The sequence below is a fragment of the Hibiscus syriacus genome, unplaced genomic scaffold, assembly GCF_006381635.1.
Source record: "Hibiscus syriacus cultivar Baekdansim isolate YM2019G1 unplaced genomic scaffold, ASM638163v2 tig00110462_pilon, whole genome shotgun sequence".
NCBI lineage: Eukaryota > Viridiplantae > Streptophyta > Magnoliopsida > Malvales > Malvaceae > Hibiscus > Hibiscus syriacus.
The window spans coordinates 3,112,984-3,137,557 of record NW_024062747.1 but is presented as its reverse complement, the minus strand read 5'-3'; the positions used below and the strand labels follow the sequence as shown (position 1 = coordinate 3,137,557).

Genomic DNA, 24,574 nt, shown 5'->3' with positions numbered 1-24,574 from the left:
CGACGGTGTAAATTTTTTTATATAGAAAAGTAAAGTTTTATTTGTGATACTACTGCTTTAATGAAACTAAAATATGGCATACTGTTAGATCGTTCGTATTTCAGGTTGGAAATGACCGGTCCACGGCTCTAATTACTGACTAGACATAAATTCATATAAAATAACGTGTGCATATAGAATCTATGCTTTCGTATATGGATGGTCACGGTCAATGGTTTTCGGCTAATTCAACTTCAACTCGAATAATATATTTTTTTCATTCGATATCTGAAAATATAAACTTTTATTTTACAAAATAAAAAGATAATTAAAGAATATAAAAAACATTACAATATCTATAATTATAATATAATCTTGAATTAAATTAAATTTTTTTATTTTAAACTTAAACCTTCATAAAATCAAACCCAAATCCAAAAATAATTTTATAAGATTAAATCAGATCAGTACTAATCAAATTCAAATAATTTGATCAAAATTACTGTCGTAGCATTGTCAACCAAAAGTTGTTTATAGAATTATATGATTGACTAGATCCTAAGTGTATTGATATTCAAATTAAATTTAGGTGTCAGTTCGTAGAAATAGCAAACTTTTAGGTACCAAGTAATAAAGTGTTTCTAGATAAATATCAAAATCTACTTTCATATAAAATAAATCAATATAGATATTTTTGTTATTCATTCAATTAATTGATCTTAAAATGTTTTACTTTACTAACCAATTGTAATGCTAATTTTGTAATAGGAAAAGGTTTGATTCTGTCCCTTGTTCTGTGCTTTTGACAGTTTTCAAATTTAATCATCTGTTTGTTTGATTTAAAATTAAATCCAAATATAATAACACTGTTAATAAGTTTTTTTTTTCTGATTATATAAAGAGGTGTTATATTTTAAGATAAATATTAAAATTTAAATACACACAAAGTAAAACAGTAGAAGTATCCTTAATCATCCGATCACTTAATGAATTTTGTAAGTTATTAAATATAAATATCCAGCATCTTTATTTGGTTTTAAAATTAAAGATTAGCTTTATTAAGAAAAATTAAAGATTAGCTGATGACATGTATTAAATAGAATGAAAATAAATCAATAATGCTATTAATTGTTAGATTTTATTTTTTAAAATCAGAATAATAAAATAAAAAACTAAGATTTTAATAATAAAATCCAAAATACATTATTTTGAGATCATTAACACAAAAAGGAAAGAACAAACATATTGAATACTCTCAAAGAGGTAGAAAAGAAATAAGGGTAAACTATGAAAATCCTTTTCATTTTTTAGTTATTAATTTTAAAAATTTTATATTTTAATTAATTACGGTTTATTACATTTTAATTACTGTCGGTTAACCTCGGTGAAGTACTCTTATCAACCACCAATAACAACTAGCCACTTGTACATTTGACCGCCAGAGTGTTCTCAAGTTGAAGTTTATCATCACCGTTAATTAAAATTCCACCGTCGTTCTTTCAATTTTTAACCCTATTACCACTCCTTCGACTTCCCAACATAGAAAATAAGAAGAAAAATTCTAATCCGAAGAAGGCACGGATCCGCTGCTATGGGCTCCAAGATTATTTCACTGTTCCTTCTTTTTCTTTCCTTGGTTTCGGAACTTGTCTGTAGATGCAGCAGAAATTTCCTTTCTTGCGGGTTCACGATTCTTAACGTACATCCATTTGTTGGGTCTCGTTGGATCCCATTCTTGCCGCTGCCTTTTTATTTCTGTCAAATCCCACCCTTTTCTTCTTTCATTTCATGTTTGCCTTATTCGTACAGTTTCTTATATCCGCATTGGGAAAATAGCTATCTTTGCTAACAATGGAGGTTTCTTATTGGATCTTTGTTTTTTCGATCTTCTCCTCTTTTTGGCGCCCGGGTCTTCCACAATTGACAATTTTCACCAACCGTAAGTTCCCTTTGTTTCTGTATATTTGTTTATAATTTTAAATTTTGATGCTGTATTGAATTGATCTTGTTGTAAGGATTAGTTAAAGAGTTTATTAGGATATGATTTGTTTATTATTAGCTTTTGAAATGAGACATTTTCTTTTGCATTTCTTAAAAGATCTCGCTGGCACATTGCTGATTTCTTGGTAGCTACTGCCGCCAATTTTTTTTCCTGGATGTGGTCCTGATTTGGTGTAATACAGTTAGGCTTGAATGCTAGCTCCCAATGATATTACTGATATAATATCTGTGTCAAATATAACGAGAAATAATGTTCCGAGAGGCAATTTTGAATCAAGTTTGTAGGCGTCTCTGTTTATGCAAGGCTTTTTGAGAGTGATGGATGTAAGGGTTGATACTATAAGAGATATTAAAAGAAAAGATTACAGCTTGATTAAAATTTAATATGCAATTGCTTAGTCAGATGGATCATGGTATCAATCTTCTGATGAAGTGACTTTTTTAGTATTGAGATTCAGGAATTCTTGTTACAGTTAAGGGTTCTTGCTCAGAGGTGTTGCTTTTTAGAGATCCATTTTTTTATTGAACTAATCCTAAATTTGTTCTTCTTAGAGTCTTTCACTTATTGCTGGCAGGTTCCTATTTATGATTAGTGTAGGCTTACATGAACCAAAACTTATTAGGACTATCTATGAAGAGGCAAATTACTTTTGAAGGGTAAAGCGACATTCATTGATAGAGTTTGTGTTGTAGTAGTGCAACTAAATAAGTGAAGCTATATTGATGAAATCCATATGATTGTGCAACTAAGAGATATTAAATAATGTGCATTGTTGCTTTAATATAGGGGAGAGTTTCTTATCCATTCTGCAGAGTGCAAATTGAAAATTATAGTCAAGATGCTAGGTTTCCAGCCCTTTCAATAAGCATTATGCTTATGCACAAGAACTGAAAATTATAGTCATTAGATGCTTGGTTTCCAGCTCAGCGGTGTTGCTTTAATATGGGGGAGAGTTTCTTATCCATTCTGCAGAATTGAGAATTATAGTCATTAGATGCTTACGCACAAGAAATTTATCTGACACCGGTCTCTTTTTTTTTTCTTTTTCTTTTACTTAAATTTATAAAGATAGGTTTCCTATCGTGGAGCCTGATCCTGGTCATACAAAGCTTCGACTTTCAAGGGAAGGCTTGGAAGCCATCAGAAGAATAACTACCCCAATCTCAGCAGTTGCTGTAAGTTTTAGATGCCATTCCCTGATATCTAGTATGGATTTGTAGTTTATTATTGTCAACTGACTAAAAATATCCATTAGGCTCAAATATGATCTGCTAAAGCAAGTGTCACTACAAAGAAATAAGAAAGACTCCAAATAGTTTTAGACTGAAAATGTGAAGTGCTAAAGTCAGTACATCCCCCTTTTCCAACCCAAACAAATAAGAAAAGAATAAAAAAAAAGCTTGCTGATCTTATGGGAATGCTAGTACGAGTGTTGAGAAATTCATCCCGACTATGAGTGTTGAAGTCTTGATGGGAGGTAAATTGGGGAAATTTGATACACTAAATCATTAATTTTGATCATTTATAGTTCTCATACTGGAAGTGTTTGTTAAATATAGGATTCAGATCATACAATATTTACTGATCTATTCAGTGATTTCAAACAAGTTATTCTGGGTGAAAACTGGTTGATAGTAATTGGTTTCACATCAAACTTGAAATTCTACCTAATTTACGTTTCTAGAATAATTCCATTGGTCTTGTTCTCCAACGCTTACTCAATCTTTTTGGATTTGTACATCCAGGTCATTGGTCCCTACCGCTCTGGCAAATCTTTTCTGCTAAATCAACTTCTTTCACTGTCTTGTGATGAAGGTGCATTCTCACTGCTATATTCTACTTTGTAGTGACTTTCAACACTCTTACATTTTTAATTGAGATTTATTTGATGACTTGTTGTTTATGCTTTTTCCTGTTCACCCCTCAGGATTTGGTGTTGGACACATGCGTGACACAAAAACCAAGGGTAAGAGACTGCAATGATATTACAATTTTTCATAATGGTTACACAGTTGATGTTTACACTTTTCTGTATCAGGGATTTGGGGAACCCCGATAGAAATGGATATCGATGGAGTACGAACTTCTGTTTTCTACCTTGACACTGAGGGTTTTGAAAGTATTGGAAAGTCAAATGTATATGACGATAGGTAATTCCTGCATGCGTACTTCAACTTTCTTGTTATGGTATGTATTTAGTTATACTGCATTTCTGATTTCTGTTGATGCAGGATTTTTGCATTGGCAACTGTTATGAGCTCTGTGCTAATTTATAACCTGCCTGAGACGGTTAGTTAATTTTTTATAACTAGTTTTTAGATTCTCTTATCTGGAAATTTGCCATATTTGGAAGTTGAAAAGGCTATTAGCACCAATAGTTCAAGTTAAAGTCCATGAGTCTGAATGTTTCTGGAGATATAAAATTTGGACAACATCATTATGTATTAAATTATTCTTTGACTAAAATTTGCTTTAGGACACTGCAATATGAACTTTGGTTTTGCTAGATATTAAATGTTAATTAGGTCTGAGATTCTTGGGGTTAAAAAGAAATTGGTTTATCTTCATGAGATGTTATTTTAAATTGAAAAATGTTTTGCAATATAAGAAATTCTGCACAGATGCCTCCTCTTCTTGTCTAAAATTATTGTGCTATCCTAGTTTTCTAACTACTTCTCTTACTATACGTTTATAAAAGTGATGCTGGGTATTTTAGCATTAAAGGTCTTTATTTACCATTGCAGTCTATGCATCAGGTTGTGAGAGTCAAAAGTGTTGAAGCATAGAATTCCCATCTGCCTTTGATTGGTTGATTTTTTATTGATACTCTTCTTTGTGCCGTTGTGTCATTAGATTCGTGAAGCTGACATATCTCGACTGTCATTTGCTGTTGAACTTGCTGAAGAATTTTATGGAAGGTTTGCGCTTCTTCCATGTGCTGAATTGAAAGTAATAGCAATTGATTACATGGAATGAGCAAGCTTGGTGTATTTTACTTTTAATGCCTGACACTAACCTCTCTTGTGGTTTGCTTCACCCAATTTTCATCGGGAACAGAGTGAAGGTAACATAGGATTCTCTAAATATTTTTCATATTTATGCTTATACTGTTTTTCTGTGGCAATTCATGAGAAACTGTATTCTTGTAGGGGCAAGACATTGCTTTGAACCTGCAACACTTTGTGGCTTATCCAGCGTGATTTTCTGCGTAAGTTCATAATTGCCTTCCAGCATAGATTTATGAAGTGTAATAAGGTCCTGTTACTTTAAATGACTGACTTCGGGCATGCTAACTTATATTGCATTGCCTCTGCCTGTAACATTATACCTGCATCCGAGTTATCCCTTTCTAGCTTCTATTCTAAATCAGATTCCTATTGATTTTATGGCTTGTATGTATGTCTGGTTAAACTTTCCTTTTTTTTCCATTCCTTTCTTGACGCATCTATATATATATATATATATTTGCCATTTAGATTGAATTTTTTTATTGTTAATGATAGCAAATCTGAACTCAATGCTTTCTTTTTGGGGGTAAAGTGTGTACCACTAGGCACAATATAGGGGCAATTCACTGACATTTTTCTGTTTTTATACAGAAGGAAAATCAGTGAAAGAAATGGTGGATGAGGCACTTAAACACGTCCCTAACACCGATGGTTAGTTTACTCAGGCGTGCTTCATTGTTGGACAGATGCTTGTTTATGTTAATCTTGCTTTATTATTGAGATAATCTTATGATGGTGTGTCTCTGTCGTATCTTCAGGTGACAAAAATATCGATCAGGTATTCCTTCCATGACCATACTTTTGTAGGCTATAACTTGATTATTCTTATTCTTGGATCAGAAATTTCACAATTCCTGAACTTCATCAGGTTAACCAGATTCGGGACTCCTTAGCTGTAATGGGGGATAACAGCACAGCTTTTAGCTTACCACAAGTATGAGTTTCAAATATGTTTTTTATTGGTCAAATATTACCTTGGCTCCTTCCCTATTTTCCCCGTTGCCATTGTTGTGGTCGTTCTGAACAGAAAAATAAATGGATGTTTGATGTACATGTTTTTTAACATACATTGAGTATAAGACTTTTGACATCGTGTAGCATAGACTTTTTAGAAATCATAGTTTTGGTCGATATTTATATTTTGTTTAATTTGGTGGTGAATGTTACGGCCAAGACATTTGTGTGTGCTAATAGTGACATTTAGGACGATGTAATACGCCTTTTGCTTTACATCTATGTTATTTGTTGGCAAATGGATAAAATTATTGTTAAATATGAACATTTAACATCTAATTGCTTGAAATTTGAACTTACAGCCTCATCTCATGCGAACAAAGCTTTGCTACCTGAAGGATGATGACCTTGATCCCGTGTATGTTAAGAAAAGAGATCAATTGAAAGAGCTTGTAGCTAGTATTATACGCCCAAAGATTGTGCAGGGCAAGCATTTAAATGGAAAAGAATTTGTTGCATTCCTCGAGCAGGTTGGCATTCTTAGGATGGTGATTAATTGATGTTGAACTTAGCTTTATTAATATGCATTTTTATATTTTATCTTATAGATACTCGATGCTTTGAATAAAGGGGAGATCCCATCAACGGGCTCTCTTGTAGAGGTTTTCAATAAAGGTATTCTCGAGCGATGTTTGAAGCTATACAATGAAAGGATGGGAAAATTTGGTTTACCTATGCCAGAGGAATCCTTACAAGATGCCCATGAAAGATCCCGAGAGGAAGCAATGAATGCTTTTGATGAACAACATTTTGGCCATCACTATGCGAAGAAATCTGCTGAGCAACTGGATGAAGAAATGAAGGAGGTATTGACTAATTCTTTGAGGTGCATTACCCTTTTCTTTTTTATCAATGGTAATCCATAAAGTCATACATTTAAAGTTTTTTTACGTGGGGCATTCAAGTTCTTGGTTCTTTTTGTCAGCAGTTCAAATTCTTGTTTACAGATGGGACACGGGGATTTTGTAAGAAAGAAAATTAGTGGCAAACTTAAATGGACAATCATATGAGAAGTTTTACTAGAAGACATTACATTTGCCTTTTATGAAATTTCAGCTATTTATCATGCTAGGGGTGTTCTTATGTATCTGATAGACACGTCCATCTGGATATTCTAACGTTTTGTATGTAGTCTGATCTATACAAGCTTTTGTAATTCTCATGTCCTGAATGCGGGATATTTCTTTTAGGCATATAAGAATGTCCTTATGGCGAATGAATATCAGTCCACAAGGCTCTGTGAGGAACTATATACCCGATGCGAGGACACAATGGACCAGCTTCAAGTTCCTAGACTTCCTTCTATGGCAAAATTTAATGCAGGTTTCCAGCAATGTAACAATAGCTTTGACCAGGAGTGTGTTGGACCTTCAAAAGTAAATTACGAGCAAAGGATGATGAAGGTAATCAGGAACTTTTGCAGTTCTTTTCTCAGTTTCTTTTTTCTTATGAAATATAGTTTCCTTCTGTTGCGCAATATTTAGCTGGAAAGATGAAGAAGGTTCATTCAAATTTAGTGATTAAAAGCCTTGGACGGCATCATTTCAAATGAGTCTGAATCAATTTAATGCTTGTATTACTGAAGTTCTTTGTCCCTGTTCAATAACTTTCTTTCGGTCTTCAATGATGGAGCTGAAACCAAAATAATCTCAATTCAACCAAATCCCATCCTTTCGAAGGAACTGTGGATAAAAAGTGGGGAATCCCATTCAAAACTTGCGTATTAAATGGAAAAGATACATTATGGTACTTTGTAGTTGAAATTGCAACAATTTGTATTCTTCGTCTTTGCTACATAATGTGTTTCTCCAATGTATATTGCAGATGATGGGGAAGGCGCACTCTCTGTTTATCAAGGAATATAATCAAAAGGCTCTTCAATTGGTTGGTGGTCTTCGCCCTTGTCATGGTGGTGGTCGGTCGGTTTATCATAAAATTCATATTGGTCGAGATGGCAGCTTGGGTACTGTTTATCTTCTTAGAAACGTATACGAGGATGTTCTGGTCAGCGGAGTCTCTTTACTACAACCCTGTGTGGCACTTTATCGTAGCCTCTTGGGAAACTATAGTCTATAGCCCCATCCTTGATTTGGACAGGTAATAATATTTAACATAAATGCCTTCACTCGCTTCTCAATACAAGCTTGTTCTTGTATGCCACTTGTTAAAAGTTTCAAAGTTTGGCAACCAATTTTGGAAAATGTTTTTTCAAAGTTTGGTAAATGTTTCTTTGAAAAATGTTTTTTAAAGTTTGGTAAAATTTTGGTAGATGTTTGTTGAAAATAGGAATGGGTAAATTCACTTTAGTCATTGCACTTTAGGGTATTTTCAAAGATTAGTCCCTAAGTTTCTACTATAAATACCCTTACTCATTTAGCTTCAAAATCATCCAAAAATCATTTCTTTCTTCCAATACTAGAGAGCTTTCTTGTGAATAGTGAGTGTTTTGTAAACACCTGTAAAATTTCTCTCTTAGTAAAAGATCTGCAGCAGTCCGGAGACGTAAGCAAAATTGGCTGAACTCCGTTATCAATTTCGGGTATTATTTTTCCGCTTTTATTTCACATTCTCACTAATCTGGTTATAGAGAAATTACTTGTACTCGGTTTATTTCCTAACAACTGGTATCATGATCTTTTAGTTGTGAATTTTGCCAATTTTTCTGCGAGGTTACTATTCACGTGAATAATGAATTTCGTGAATGGTAAAATTTTGCCGGCGATACGAATTTGTCGACGGAGGTGTTCAAATACACGGCGGTTCGCAGAAATTGTCAAAAACGATTCAAAGAAGCCAGATTCGAGTGGGAGCGATGGCTGCAGACGAAGGGAAGGTGAAAATTAAAAAATTCGATGGTGCGGACTTTGACTCTTGGAAGATGCAGATCGAAGATTTTCTGTACCAGAAAAATCTATATCAACCCCTCTCAGAAAGGCAACCAGAGGACATGAAGGATGAAGATTGGGCTCTTCTCGACAGACAAGCCCTCGGAGTTATCCGACTGACGTTATCCCGCAATGTTGCTTTCAATATAGCAAAGGAAAAGACCACGGCAGGTCTTATGGCGGCTCTCTCCAGTATGTATGAGAAGCCATCGGCCTCAAACAAAGTTCATTTGATGAGGTGATTATTCAATTTGCGGATGACGGAAGGGGCATCGGTGGCACAACACCTAAAATGAACTCAACACAATCACAACCCAGTTGAGTTCAGTGGAAATTGAGTTCGATGATGAAGTTCGAGCTTTAATTCTCTTATCATCTCTGCCAGACAGTTGGAATGCTACTGTTACAGCAGTTAGCAGCTCGTCGGGAAACAGCAAATTGAAATTCGACGATGTTCGGGATCTGTATCGAGTGAAGAAATTCGACGGAGAGAATCGAGTGAAACATCAACCTCCTCAGCCTTGCACACGGTGTCTAGAAGAAGAACTTCAGAAAGATATTCAAATCGTGGCAGATCAAAATCTAGAACGGGAAAGAAAGATTTTACCTGTTATAATTGTGTCAAGAAAGGTCACTTTAAAAGAGATTGCTGAGCACTGAAGAAAGATACCGGTGTACAGGAATCTGCAAACGTGACAGAGGAGACAAGTGATGCCATGATTCTAAGCGTCAACAGTCCGATTGAATCATGGATCTTGGATTCAGGGGCATCTTTCCACTCCACCCCATGCCAAGAAATCATGGAGAACTATATTAGTGGTGATTTTGGGAAGGTTCATCTTGCTGATGATGAAACCTTGAAGATCGTCGGAAAAGGAGATATCAGACTAAAGCTGCCAAACCAGACCATCTGGATGCTGACAGGAGTGAGACATATTCCTGGCTTCAAAAGAAATCTGATTTCTGTTGGACAGCTTGATGGAGAAGGATATAGTACAACCTTTTCAGGCTGTGAATGGAAAATTACCAAAGGAGCACTCGTCATTGCTCGTGTTAAGAAGACTGATACTCTCTATGTAACCTCAAATTTAGAGAATATCATTGCAGTAGCAGATGCTGATGGAAAATCAAACCTATGGCACCAAAGGCTTGGCCATATGAGCGAGAAAGGGATGAAGACACTTTTGTCAAAAGAGAAACTACCGGATCTAAAGAATGTAGATGTCGGACTATGCGAGGATTGCATCTTTGGCAAACAAAAGAAAGTCAGTTTTGCAAAGATTGACAAGACACCCAAGGCAGAAAGGTTAGAATTGATTCATACTGATGTATGGGGACCATTCCCAGTTCCATCTCTTGCAGGCTCACTATATTATGTCACCTTCATCGATGATTCAACAAGGAAGGTGTGAGTTTATTTTCTGAAGAAGAAATCAGAAGTCTTTGATACCTTCAGAAAATGGAAGGCCATGGTGGAAAATGAGACTGGTTTGAAAGTCAAGCGGTTGAGGTCTGACAATGGAGGAGAGTACAGAGACAGTAGATTCAGAGATTTCTACGCAAACAATGAGATTAAGATGGAGAAAACAGTTCCCATAACACCGCAGCAGAATGGCGTAGCAAAGCGCATGAACAGAACTCTGAATGAACGTGCCAGAAGCATGAGGATACATGCCGGATTGCCCAAATTTCTATGGGCTGAAGCTATCAACACTGCAGCTTACCTGATCAACCGTAGGCCCTCAGTTCCTTTGGATGGTGGAATACCAGAGGAAGCTTGGAGCAAGAAAGAAATAAACCTTTCACACTTAAGAGTGTTTGGTTGTATTTCTTATGTACACATAAACTCTGCTGAAAGAAGCAAACTTGATGCTAAGTCCAACAAATGTGCCTTTGTTGGTTATGGCGATGATGAGTTCGGTTACTGGTTTTGGGACTACGAAAATCGAAAGATTATCAGAAGCAGACGTCATTTTCAATGAAAATGTGATGTACAAAGACATGTCAACCGCAGAATCAAGTAATACCGAAGCTAAAACAAAGGAATTTGTTGAGTTTGAGGAGATTTCTGGAAATGATGTTCAGATCAGTCCTGAAGCAGTTCAAGAGGAAGAACCAGGCACACCAGAACTGAGACGCTCCTCCAGAATTCCTAAAACCAACCCAACGGTATTCGCCTTCTTTGCACTACTTGTTGCTGACTGACAATGGTGAACCAGAGTGCTATGATGAACGTGCAGGTGGATGATTCAGTCAAGTGGGAGTCTTCCATGAAAGATGAGATGGACTCGCTTATGTCAATCAGACGTGGGAATTAGCTGAATTCCACCAGGCAAGAGCGCTCCATAACAAGTGGATTTACAAGATCAAAGAAGAGCACGATGGGAGCAAACGCTACAAAGCAAGATTGGTAGTCAAAGGTTTTCAGCAAAAAGAATGTATTGACTGCAATGAAATTTTCTCTCCAGTCGTGAAACTGTTTACAATCAGACTGGTGTTGAAAATTGTAGCTGCAGAGAATTTACATCTTGAGCAGTTAGATGTAAAGACAACTTTCCTTCATGGTGATTTGGAGGAAGAAATCTATATGAGGCAGCCAGAAGGCTTCATAGAGGCAGACAAGAAAAACCTGGTATGCAGTTGAAGAGAGCTTGTATGGTTTAAACAAGCTCCTAGACAGTGGTACAAGAAGTTCGATAGCTTCATGAGTAGCAGTGGTTTTATCAGATGCCAAACAGATCATTGTTGTTACATCAAGAGGTTCGGCAATAGCTTTATTATTTTATTATTGTACGTTGATGACATGTTCGTTGCAGGCTCAGACATGCAAGAGATTATACATTTGAAGCAAAAATTGTCGAAGCAGTTTGTTATGAAGGATCTGGGCGCTGCAAAGCAGATTCTTGGGATGAGGATAAAGAGAGACACAAAGTCGGAGACTTTGATGTTATCACAGGCTGAGTACATCAATAAAGTACTCTCCAGGTTCAACATGCAAGATGCTAAACCAGTAAGTACACCTTTAGGTGTTCATTTCAGACTCTCCAAAGAACACTCACCAAAGAGGAGAACGTGCACATGGTGAAGGTGCCGTATGCCTCAGCAATTGGAAGTCTGATGTATGCCATGGTTTGTACCAGACCAGATATTGCTCAAGCAGTGGGAGCTGTTAGCAGGTACATGAATAATCTAGACAAAGTACACTGGGAAGCAGTCAAATGGATCCTCAGATATCTGCGAGGTACCACAAACAAAGCACTTTGTTTCAAAGGTGGAGATACGACACTAACAGGCTATGTAGATGTTGACTTAGCCGGAAATGTCGACATCAGAAGGAGCACTACAGGGTATGTCTATACTCTAGGAGGAACCACAGTGAGTTGGGTTTCTCAACTACAGAAGATAGTTCTCTCCACAACTGAAGCAGAATATGTCGCTGTTACGGAAGCCAGCAAGGAGATGGTTTGGTGTAGAGGTTTTCAATAAAGGTATTCTCGAGCGATGTTTGAAGCTATACAATGAAAGGATGGGAAAAATTTGGTTTACCTATGCCAGAGGAATCCTTACAAGATACCCATGAAAGATCCCGAAGGAAGCAATGAATGCTTTTGAAGAACAAACATTTTGGCCATCACTATGCGAAGAAATCTGCTGAGCAACTGGATGAGAAATGAAGGAGGTATTGACTAATTCTTTGAGGTGCATTACCCTTTTCTTTTTATCAATGGTAATCCTAAAGTCATACATTTAAAGTTTTTTACGTGGGGCATTCAAGTTCTTGGTTCTTTTTGTCAGCAGTTCAAATTCTTGTTTACAGATGGGACACGGGATTTTGTAGAAGAAAATTAGTGGCAACTTAAATGGACAATCATATGAGAAGTTTTACTAGAAGACATTACATTGCCTTTAGAAATTTCAGCTATTATCATGCTAGGGGTGTCTTATGTATCTGATAGACACGTCCATCTGGATATTCTAACGTTTTGTATGTAGTCTGATCTATACAAGCTTTTGTAATTCTCATGTCCTGAATGCGGGATATTTCTTTTAGGCATATAAGAATGTCCTTATGGCGAATGAATATCAGTCCACAAGGCTCTGTGAGGAACTATATACCCGATGCGAGGACACAATGGACCAGCTTCAAGTTCTTAGACTTCCTTCTATGGCAAAATTTAATGCAGGTTTCCAGCAATGTAACAATAGCTTTGACCAGGAGTGTGTTGGACCTTCAAAAGTAAATTACGAGCAAAGGATGATGAAGGTAATCAGGAACTTTTGCAGTTCTTTTCTCAGTTTCTTTTTTCTTATGAAATATTGTTTCCTTCTGTTGCGCAATATTTAGCTGGAAAGATGAAGAAGGTTCATTCAAATTTAGTGATTAAAAGCCTTGGACGGCATCATTTCAAATAAGTCTGAATCAATTTAATGCTTGTATTACTGAAGTTCTTTGTCCCTGTTCAATAACTTTCTTTCGGTCTTCAATGATGGAGCTGAAACCAAAATAATCTCAATTCAACCAAATCCCAATCCTTTCGAAGGAACTGTGGATAAAAAGTGGGGAATCCCATTCAAAACTTGCGTATTAAATGGAAAAGATACATTATGGTACTTTGTAGTTGAAATTGCAACAATTTGTATTCTTCGTCTTTGCTACATAATGTGTTTCTCCAATGTATATTGCAGATGATGGGGAAGGCGCACTCTCTGTTTATCAAGGAATATAATCAAAGGCTCTTCAATTGGTTGGTGGCCTTCGCCCTTGTCATGGTGGTGGTTGGTCGGTTTATCATAAAATTCATATTGGTCGAGATGGCAGCTTGGGTACTGTTTATCTTCTTAGAAACGTATACGAGGATGTTCTGGTCAGCGGAGTCTCTTTACTACAACCCTGTGTGGCACTTTATCGTAGCCTCTTGGGAAACTATATCCTTGATTTGGACAGGTAATAATATTTAACATAAATGCCTTCACTCGCTTCTCAATACAAGCTTGTTCTTGTATGCCACTCGACCGTTCTGTGTTCATATCTTATATGATTGTGTTTGTTTTGGCAGATGGGCCATTCCCATTGCTTGTTTGATAGCAGTAGGGATACTGTATTGCCGGTGTTACTGGGGAAGAAGGAAACAGGGGTCGCCGTGGCTTTTACCTTTGTACAACAGCCATCAGAAAAGTGGTTCAAATAGACCAAGATCGGATTAATGAAGAATTGACTGTGCCATTTGGTTTGGCATGCTTTTGAACAATCACCTGGGGCGAGCTTTTTCGATATTTTTAGTTATCGTATGAAAGGGCCACCGATCGATCTTTTGTTCCTCCTGCTGATGATCTGAGATTAGTCAAGTCTAAGGCCGGGAAAGAATGAGAAGATGAGGCAGAAAGGCAGCCAAACTCTATAGTATCTTTATACTGTACCATTTTTAACACGAAATCATTTGTATTATCTTAATATAATCATTTGATTTGTTGTTTCAAATGTCAATTATTTAATAGCTTCAGTTCCCCCTCTTGTTTTGCACGGAACAATCGTCAGTCTATGGGGTGAAATTTCAATTCAATATATTAAGTACGAATTATACGCAGATAGATGGGCTTTTATAGAAAAACTGTTTATATATGAAAATTATTATTAGTGCGTTTGAATATTCTTTCCTGTTTGCAGATAGCGTGTAAGAGTTAATTCCATAGGCACTATGAATTTTAAACTATAAATATCATTTTAATAATACTATAAATATCATCAATTTAGGCAGATGGTAGCCCTTTGGCAGCACTAACTCGCCAATTCGACTCATTTGAACTCACTTTCTTCTACCTTCTCACGTCTAGTAACCCCAACGGGGTTCCTGCTGATGGTTTCCTCGAGCAAATCCTCGTACTGCCGAACTTTGCGCATACTGTCATCGTGTCATGGGTGTAGCGGGGCACGACGGTAGATTGGCTGGAACTGGCGTGGAAGCTGAAACGACGATGTGTCTGCAGCTCAACTCAGCTGATGGCACCGGATATCTCGATGCAATCGGTTTCGTGGTGGTGGAGGCGGTGTCTTTCAAAGACAGGATTTCTGTTGGGACTTGGAGTAGCTAAGGCAAAGGCGGATTTTTTGTATTGGCAACCGCCTCCGTGACGGGGTCGTTGCTAGCAGAGCTTCTTCCGTAAAGAATGTAAGAAAACAACTGTAATTTATCAATTTTCTACTGAAAAACTCTTACTTTCGTGTTTTAGTTGGTTATATATACACTGTCAGCTTATTCTACAAATTTTACGTAATTGATTTTCCATTTGTGATCAGATATTTGGTTGTTTTATCTTTTCTTTTCCGTTGCTTCTGAGAGTAGACAGAATATGGTAATGACGTTAGGGCTATCGACCTATCGTATTGTTTAATTTTTTTTATCAATCAGTGGTGTGACTTAAATAAGTTTCCGGATTTTCCATGACCAGCCAATGCCAGGAACTATTGCTGCCGCACCATATCCGGCGGCCATGCGTCCGAGAGTTCGCGCTAGAAGAGGACGGGCCCCGGATTCACTCACACAGCATTGCTGAACGCGTAAGATTAATTTACTATAACTTAAGTCACCTTCATTCAATCAACCCTTTTTTTCACTAGAATTACTTTTATGGGAAAATCCATGGAATTTGAAGATACGATTAAAAAATTATATTTATTGCAAGGAGGATTAGAATTTACATAGTTCAACGCCGTGTAGAAAGATCAATACGCCTGACAGACTGAAGGAAAGCTTGACGAACCTCGAGAAGACGCTGGGATGTAATTCGAGCAAGCATTTTCAAGATGGAGACGAAGAAGATTTGAGGAGAAAAAATGAGTAGGAAAAAAATGACGAACCTTCGTTAATCTCAATAATGAGTAGGAAAAAAAATGAGAGATTTGAGGAGACGGAGAAGATGAAACAAAATGAGCGCTTTGATGTTGTACGTGGAGCGTGGTTTGCTATGCCACATTGACTCACCCCGCTTATTGGGCCTTGTGGAAAGTATGTTCAGTTTGGGATTTGGATTAGGCCGGCTTGAAATATCTCGACGCAATACTTAATCTTTCTGAGAAGTGGGAATTCAGATAATATAGGTCGGGAAAGATCATAACTTGGCGCCAAAAGGAGAAAGAGCCACGATGGCGTTTGGGCAAACCCTAATATCAAGCAGAAACATGTTGTTCACCGTCGTCCCACAAACCCTAAACCAAACACCAAAACCCTATCTTTCTTCCCATCTCCATCTCCAACTCCTCGGAACTCGTCTTTTTTCCTTGCCAAACAAAAGCGTTTTTCCTTCCGAACACTTAAATGCTCCATCGATTACAGAGACCAAAACTACAACCTTCAAGTATCGTATCCAAAGCCCTCAGAAATCCCGTGGAGCAAGGAACTCTGCAATACGGTGCACCTAATCGGCAATGTCGGCGCCCCCGTTGAAATCAAGCACTTGCCTTCCGGCAAAATCCTTGCCTGGACTCGACTTGCCGTCAGAAAATCCCCCTCCGATACTACATGGTAAGTTTCTGTACTTTCTAGGGAATATGAAAATTTAGCCCAAATTTGTACCTTTTGTTACCCATATTTTGTCGTTTGCATTTTTTTTACCAAAATTAATGCTTAGGATTAATTTGACATTCTGGGATGAGCTGGCTAATACTGCGTATCAGCATGTGGAGAAAGGGCAACAACTATATGTATGTGGTCGTCTGGTTTCAGATACGGTTGAAAGTGACGATGGCAAACAGCAGACTTATTACAAGGTCCTTAATATCACTATGAACCCTATGTTTTTTCTTCTTAGTTCACTGATGAATTGAACTATATTCTTATAGCTTTTCTTGTATTTGGTATTACATTATAGATAGTTGTCCAACAAATAAATTTCATCGAAAGGAACTCATCCTCCCCGGCCTCATATGATCGTGTCTTTGGTGGTATGTCAAGTAGTAAGTCATAGTTTCTGAGCGACCGAAACAAATTTTGGATAAATAGCAGTGTGCTTTTGCTTTACATTTTTGGTTTTAACTAGGATTTTATTATGGCAGATAGGAAATTTGGCAACAATGGTGCAAATAATACCGGCTCTCCTATGGAACTATGGCAAGCTTTTTTTGCCAATCCTACTGAATGGTGGGATAATAGGCAGAACAAGGTAGCTGTTCAGTCTCATTTTGAAATTGGAAGTGCTTTGCTTTTATTTGATGTGGTTGTATGCTGTTGTATTTGCATCTTCGACCTTTAAAATTGAAGGCAATTGAAAGAGTAGCTTTAGTCGGTGCATTTCCAATTCAAGAAGATCATATTAGAGTTTGCTTTTGAATTAGATGGTCGGGATGCAACTTTTATGGTTGTGGCACAACTGAACCTATAAATGATTTACTATTGAAAACTTTATGTGAGGCCCTTTATGTCAAGTGTTTTAACTTGATGTTATGTCCTCTATGTGCAGAGGAACCCTAAATATCCAGATTTTAAGCACAAGGACACTGGAGAAGCTCTGTGGATTGAAGGTAGGAATACTCCCCACTGGGTGAAATCACAGCTGGAGATACTAGATTCCAGAATGAGCTCTCTTCAAGATGAGGATGAAAGGAAGTTTTCTTCGATGGCTGGTGACGATGTTTTGCCTTTCTAATGGTTTATACTAGTGTGTAATGATGGTGCTATAGGTTGATTATTCTGCAATGTGGAAGTTTTTGTAAGTCTCAATAGCCTGAAGATGTATACTACTAAAGTCTGTTCTGTAAAACTGTGCATCTCCTACAAGCTTTAGTCGTAACTCGTATCAGCTTTGTTTGAATTTGTTCCTTTTTGAGTTTCGGAACTATCATTAACTATGAATGTTTTTTTTGATAGGATCATTAACTATGAATGTTGGTAGAGTTCCGCTGTAATTACTACGAAATTGTTGATGATTCAACATTTGATATTGTTGTCTTTCACCCCTCATGCCTTCTTTGGAGTTGTAACAAGCAAGACAATTAGACCTTAATAGTTATTGCCTTTGATTTAATCCTATTCTTACATATGCTTATTCTGGGAAAAAATGTAAAGCAATCAATAGTTTTCCTATGTACAATTGAGTCTCAAGTATTTCTACATTCTTTCCTGCCTTTTGATTTTGTGCTGAATGTTATTTATAAAGAAGTACAGATACTGTAAACAACGGAGGCTGTCTTGTTAACCTCTGAAACTTTCTTCCAGCAAATCGATCTTCCTCGTGGAATTTCAATGATTGAAGCCGAAAAATTCTCCCTGTTCTTCGTGGGATGCTCATACACAGCCCAACCCCCTGGCTTCTGATCCTTTCATGATTCTCAGCCTCTTGCAGGATGAGATGAACATTCTGTAAAGCAAAAGAAAATATTAGTGAGTTTATTGTAAAGGAACAGGGAAAATACATACATACATATAATTATAGAAGAGAAATAGGTTTGGAGAAATAACTTACTCCCAGGGAACATCTCCGACAAGCATCCAGTCACCATCTTTGTCTTCATAAGTCGGAGCATATCCAGATCCATTGTACCCTTCTCTCTCTGAGTAGGCTCCAATGGTGAGCTTGAACATGTTCTCCAAAGCCTTTAGGAGGTCAGGGTAGCTTCTGTAAACCTTGAGATCAATCTTTCTGAGATAAGCAGCTCCATCAACGCTCACTTTTACATACCTCCCTGTGGCATGTATACAATTTTTCCTGTATGATCTGATCGGTGGCCATCCTACAACTTGTTCCCTGCGTTCATATACACACTCAACCATTATAATCTAAACTTTGATTCCACTAAACGTTTATAAAAACACAAGTTTTCACAAACTTACTTTGCAGGAGGAGCACTGTCTTGCTGATAATCGTTTCCATCGTCTGTCACGCCGGAACTACTGATCTCCGATAAAGTTCTCTTGTTAGACCTAGGCGTCGTTTGTCTCTCCGGCTCATCACTTCCCGGCAACCCCAATCTGAGCTCCGTTGCCTTGAGATTGAGACCATTATCATAATTCACTTCCATTGTTAACCTACGAACCAAGATGTATGATACAACTGCTTGAGCTTGTTCCAAGCTAGAAACACTTAGGATATTGGTTTTGATTTGTGAAGTGTTTCTTTGGTTTCTTTTTCTTTTTCACTTTGTTGCCGAAAGTCCGAAACCGTTGGTTGATGATGAGAAAGAGGTGTTTGTTTTATAGGGCTGGATTTGTTTCAAGGCCACGATATCAAATGATCTAAGCTTCTGCATGCGTTCTCATAGATGGGAACGATAACCCCACGCACGCGGTGTCGTACGCGCTTCCTTCAGGGCCAATCAACGGGTTACATGGAGGGGAAGCGCGTGGGATGTGTACTAGACAGCAACAGATATGGCTGCCTGTCACATGTGGGGGCAGCGTTGAGTTAGGGTGCCCAAAGTGAAGGGGACAAAGGAAAGACAAGCACAGCCAATGGTATTGAAGACTGTGGGCCAAAATGGACGGCTGAGATGGGGGTAGTTTTGAGAGTGAATTCAGGAGCGCTGGATCACGAGAACATCTCATGTGAAGAAAAGAGGGTCCCACGCGGATATCAATCAGTTGCTAATGGCTGATTTACACGTGGGGCCCTTCGTTTTATTTCAATGGGACACATGACATATGGCAATATAGTACATCTTTGTTAGACTCGGCTTGCAAAATTTCACTTGTCCTTACAGTCTTGGGGCATTGCCAGCCAGCCCAAACATTCAAACCATCCCAAAACAGCTTTGTTGGGCAGCTTTTATTCGGCGGTGCCAATGTAAGCCGAGACACGGTTGATTTAAAGCATATCCACAAACCTACAGCCAGCCCCATCAAAATACAACTCACCAATCTGAGCCGAAATAAAGGGCAATGGACAAGGTGAGATGTCACATTTGAAATTTGGAACAATTGAACCGTTATCATATATCGAATTTATAATTCAAATTTTATGTAATTCGATGTAAAAAGTTCGCAGTGATCTGCTATTAAAATTGGGTTGCTTTCATCCCTTATTTCCCACCTTTGCCTTTTTGAAATTTGGAGGATAAACAAGAGTTGCCTAATACAACTACAAGGATGAGTTTATAATATTTCAAAGGACTAAAATAAATTATTAATAAAATATTAAAATTTAAAAATTTAAAATTTTCAGAAGACGATAATCCATCAATCGATCCCTTTAGCCTATCCCTGAGAATAATAAATAATTAAAGGGAGCACACGAGCGTTGTGTTACATGCTGATGCTGATGGTAAAGGCATGTGGGCCTACGTCGGCACGTGGTGACCGGAAAGCAAAGCCTTAAAGTAACAAAACTGGACTGTTACATGGAGAATAAGTCCAATTACCTTTAAAGATCAGCCCTCCCCCAACCTATTCTTCCCTTTAATACATGGATTTGGCCTTTGCTTCCCATGCCCATCAACCATACCATGACATCACATCACCATTTTTTACATACATACATGCATCATCATACATAAACACTTCAACCCCAATTTTTTAATAGAAACAACTAGTTTTATTAAAAATATAAAATACCTAAAATGTTTACAACCATAACCGTAAACTAAATACATAATAAGGACATTTTTCTATAATCATTAATACAAGAAAACTAGTCACCTAAGATCACAAAAGAACCATACAAGGAAAATGTTAAAAACTAACCAAATAAATTCGAACAAAAGGTAGATACGAATAAATCCAATAACATCATTAAACGAACAATAAAAGTAGATCAAACTATTGAAAGATCATTGACAAATTGCAAATAAGAGTCAACTTACATGAAAAAACTATCCAAGAATGTAAATCGCGCATCCAAATCCAATTAGATGGTCCAATACAGAGAATATCAACATGATAACAAATAAATGCCATTTTGATCAGTCGAGATGATGTTAAATCCAACCACGAGAAAAAAACGAAAACAACAGTCAAAGGATAAAAAACATGCCATAAAACAAGAAAAAAACTAAAATTGCGCTATAATAAAATAAAAGAAAATAATGAAACCGACAATCGACAACTTGTGTCAAAGCTAGTGCCGTCGTCGGTTATAAAGATGAAGAAAAGAATAACTCAAGGCAAACTAGGCCAAAGAATTCAACTCCATTTTTTTTTATAAAGGTTTATCTTTCATTATTATTATTATTATTATTGTCGTCATCTTAAAAAGAAACTAACCATAAGTAAAGTCTTAATTTAATTAATAATTAATTAACAATGTTGTTACAATATTTTAAATTTTATTATGAATGTATTTATATAAGTAATTTTCTAATTTAAGTATTATATAGAGAAAAAATTGGATACGAAAAAAAGTATAAATTTAACTAATAAAAATAATTGGATTAGTTGATCAATGGATAAAATATTAGTGATTAATTCAATTTTTTTTATCATAGAGACATTACTCTCTTCCCAAAATACATGTATGATAAGATGTGTAATATCACTATTTTTAAATTTCAAGTCTCTTTTCCTTTTCGATGCAAGATTAATGTCCATCCCTTCTTGTTTTTATCTGAGACATTCTCTTATACTCAATCTTGTGATGCCCTCATCACTTACCACTATCACATAATTTCATTTTGATCCTTGTCTTTTTTGAAGCGTTTTGCCCTTTGTTATTTCATTTTAGGGTAAAAATGTCCCCAAGATTTAACTAAATTATCACTTTAATCCTTATTCTTTTATATTGGATCATTTGGTCCCACAACATTTTGTTTTAGAGTAAAAAGCCTCTGTTTTGGAGTATTGTACTCATTTGTTGATTAATGATTTTCATAAAAAAGAAGTGGTTTTTTTCTCAAGATAAAACATTAAGAGTTAAAATAGTATGAAAATAAAGATCAAAGTGACTAATTAATCAAATATTATAAAATGTTTTTATCCTTATACCTCGAATAAAAATGACATAAAAACTTAAATATGCAGAACAAACTAAATAGATTGGAAAGGAAAAGAAAGAAAGAAAATATAAGAGAGATAAAACAATAAGTGACGTGATAAATCATTGGTAACAGTTGCTTGATCAAAAGTTGACGACATTGACTATACCAACTTATTAATTTATCACTTATCAAGTGGGATTTTAATTTATCAAACAATTAAAAGAATTTGAGTGTGAAGTAAAGTTAGAAAAAAAAAGCATAGGTGTTAGCACCTATTAAATTCAATTATAGGAAAATTAAAGTCATAAATTCAAATTCAAAAGCCTTGACTTGGTATATCAATCACACGTGGAAGTGGGTACTAATTCCCTTGATTGTGATGAGTGCAACTGCAAACCCCTAATAATAGCGGTAAATGGGTCATCCCTTGCTGATATTGGCCCCAATCTTGCTCTTTCACACCTCTCTGCAGGGCCACTTCCCGCAACCTAAAGTTTTTATATTCAAGTCTTATAAATGCATTATATATATTTTTAAAAGCATATCTATTTATTTTGATCTCGAGATTTTGCAGGGTTAATAGAACTAAGAGAATATAAATTGGATTGGTTGGCCACATTGCCACAAGCATTACCGCATATTTCAGCAGTCAGTTCTCTTGGTCAATATTGAATTTGGACTACGTGTATATGACTCCAAGTTCAAAGAAACTAAGACTTTGTCAATGTTATATCTATTGATTAATTATGGGTAACATAACATTAGGGCTTAGTCCTCAAGCAACAATCACCAATTGCATTAAATAGGACGGTTACAATTGTTGTTGTTGGAAATCTAAACCAGTGATTTTGACAATTTCTTTTAATAGTATGAGATGATTATAATGTAGTATTTGTTCATATTTTTTTAATTTATGAACAATACATACACTTTACAAACACAATTACTTGAATCCATAACATTTAAAGTGAATAATATTTCATTTAAAGTGAATTTGATACTTAAATTTGACGAAGATACATTGTATTTCAATTCTTTTTCATTTTCTTTCATACTTCTACATCAAAACCCTGAATTCATTTTATATTATCTAATTGATTATAAAATTTAAGGTGACAAAAAAGAGTTTAATGCTTTAAACCTTCCTTAAACGTAGCATCTTAAGATGTGAACATGCGATCATATCATTATCATAATGCAGACAACAATCACACTTTTTTTTATATGAAAAGAATCACAATATTATTATTAATAATAATTCGGAATGGATCTGTTATTAAAAGCATTGAACTTAGATTTCATTAATTAACTGTAATAATATTTTGTAGAGTAAATTTTTTTTGTCCTTCCAGTTCTAAGATTTCGTTTTGACTAATCCAAAACAACCTAGGTTACACACCCGACTGTGGTGGGTGAGTCTCCCAACAGGGATTTTCGGCATACACAAAGACTCGAATTCGAGACTTACTTAAGTGACATCAAGTTGCTTACCACTTGAATCAACCCGTTGATAGAATAAATCTTTTTTATTCCTCATTTATTTATTTTTTGCCATTTAATTATTTTTTTTAATAAAAGCATACATAACTAAATATTTTTTTTATTTTAATCACTGATAATTAAATTTATCGTTGATTAACGAAAATAGTTACGTGACAAGGTATAATTTAAAAAAATTAATAAATACTTAATATCTAAAAATCTTATCAATTTAATCTTTATTTTTATTTAAAATAGTTTAATAGATTTAACCTTCCAATAAGACCTTTTTGGATAAAAAATTGAAAATTTGAAAAGAGGTCAACAAGAATCAAAACTAAGACCTTAGGTCCGAGTAACCTCTAACCGCTGAGCTAAACTCATGTTTGTTTTTGACAAAACATCTTATTTATGTAACTATCTAAACATGCTATTTATGAGCTAAGCACCCCCGTCGTAAGATATCCTTGATCGCAAGCAACGAGCAGTGCAGATAGTTGGGTGTGCATATGGTATTAGGGTGATTGTAGGATCATGTGGTGACGTAGGAAGGCGAAGGGAGGCGCAAGGTGCTATTAAAAAAGAGTAAGGCTTCGAGATTCGATATAGTGGTGCAACGACAATCAACAAATATTATCATTGAGGAGCATAATTTTACGGTTTAAGGTGGTAGAGGAAAGGAAAAAGGGCAAACGATTTTGGCATCGAAGTAGGGAGCGATGGGGGCAGTAGTGTAGTGGCACTTGGTGCAAGACAAGTCTAGGAGAGGGCGTAACAGTGAGGCATTCAGTGAATAATGGTGAGGTTGGCTCGCTGATGGATACAATATAGCAATGGCAGTTGTTGTTCATAAAAGATGGGTGAGCGGTGGTCAATGCTGAGGGGTTAAAGGTGCCAACAATGGAGTGCTTAGCTCATAAATAACATGTTTATATAGTTACATAATTAGTATGTTTTGTCCAAAACTAATACAAATTGAGCTTCACTCAACAATCGGAGGTTAGGTTACTAGGACCTAAGGTCCTAGTTTAAATTCTTGCTTACTTCTATCCACATTTTTCAATTCTTTTCTCCAGTCTTATTAGAGAGTTAAATATATTTAATTATTTTAAACTAAAATGAATACTAAATTGATATAATTTGTAAATATTGAAGATTTATTGAACTATTTTAAATTATAGTCAAATGAATAGAATGTATATGTTATGGAGACTAAAATTATTATTATATCATGTTACATCATTTCCGTTAAGTCAACATCAAACTTAACGGTTAATGATTAAAATAAAAAATATAACATTAGATATGT

At 36.0% G+C, this 24,574-nt stretch overlaps 2 protein-coding genes and 2 pseudogenes across 3 annotated transcripts in view; 3 read left to right on the top strand and 1 right to left on the bottom strand.

Annotated features, from left to right (window-relative positions):
• Nucleotides 1–19,207, bottom strand: part of LOC120127134 (auxin-induced protein 22D-like) — a 28,163-nt gene extending 8,956 nt beyond the window's left edge. The window contains exons 1-4 of one of the 2 annotated variants that reach the window (XM_039145125.1): nt 18,713–19,207; nt 18,345–18,626; nt 18,183–18,239; nt 8,361–8,380 (exon numbers count right to left, since the gene is read on the bottom strand). In XM_039145125.1, the coding sequence (XP_039001056.1) occupies nt 8,377–8,380; nt 18,183–18,239; nt 18,345–18,626; nt 18,713–18,900 (531 nt within the window). In that variant the 5' untranslated portion in view covers nt 18,901–19,207 and the 3' untranslated portion in view covers nt 8,361–8,376. Of the gene's footprint in view, nt 1–8,360; nt 8,381–17,874; nt 18,240–18,344; nt 18,627–18,712 lie in introns of those variants that run through there. The other variant, XM_039145124.1, reaches the window with a different exon arrangement.
• LOC120126890 lies at nt 1,677–5,181 on the top strand (annotated as a pseudogene).
• LOC120127131 lies at nt 5,583–14,451 on the top strand (annotated as a pseudogene).
• LOC120127142 (protein OSB2, chloroplastic-like) lies at nt 16,002–17,612 on the top strand (the record flags this gene model as incomplete). Its single annotated transcript, XM_039145132.1, has 5 exons — nt 16,002–16,408; nt 16,515–16,653; nt 16,755–16,827; nt 16,939–17,045; nt 17,343–17,612. Coding segments are annotated over 5 exons (912 nt in total), but the record flags the coding sequence as incomplete, so codon positions are not given.
• Nucleotides 19,208–24,574: the final 5,367 nt, after the last annotated feature.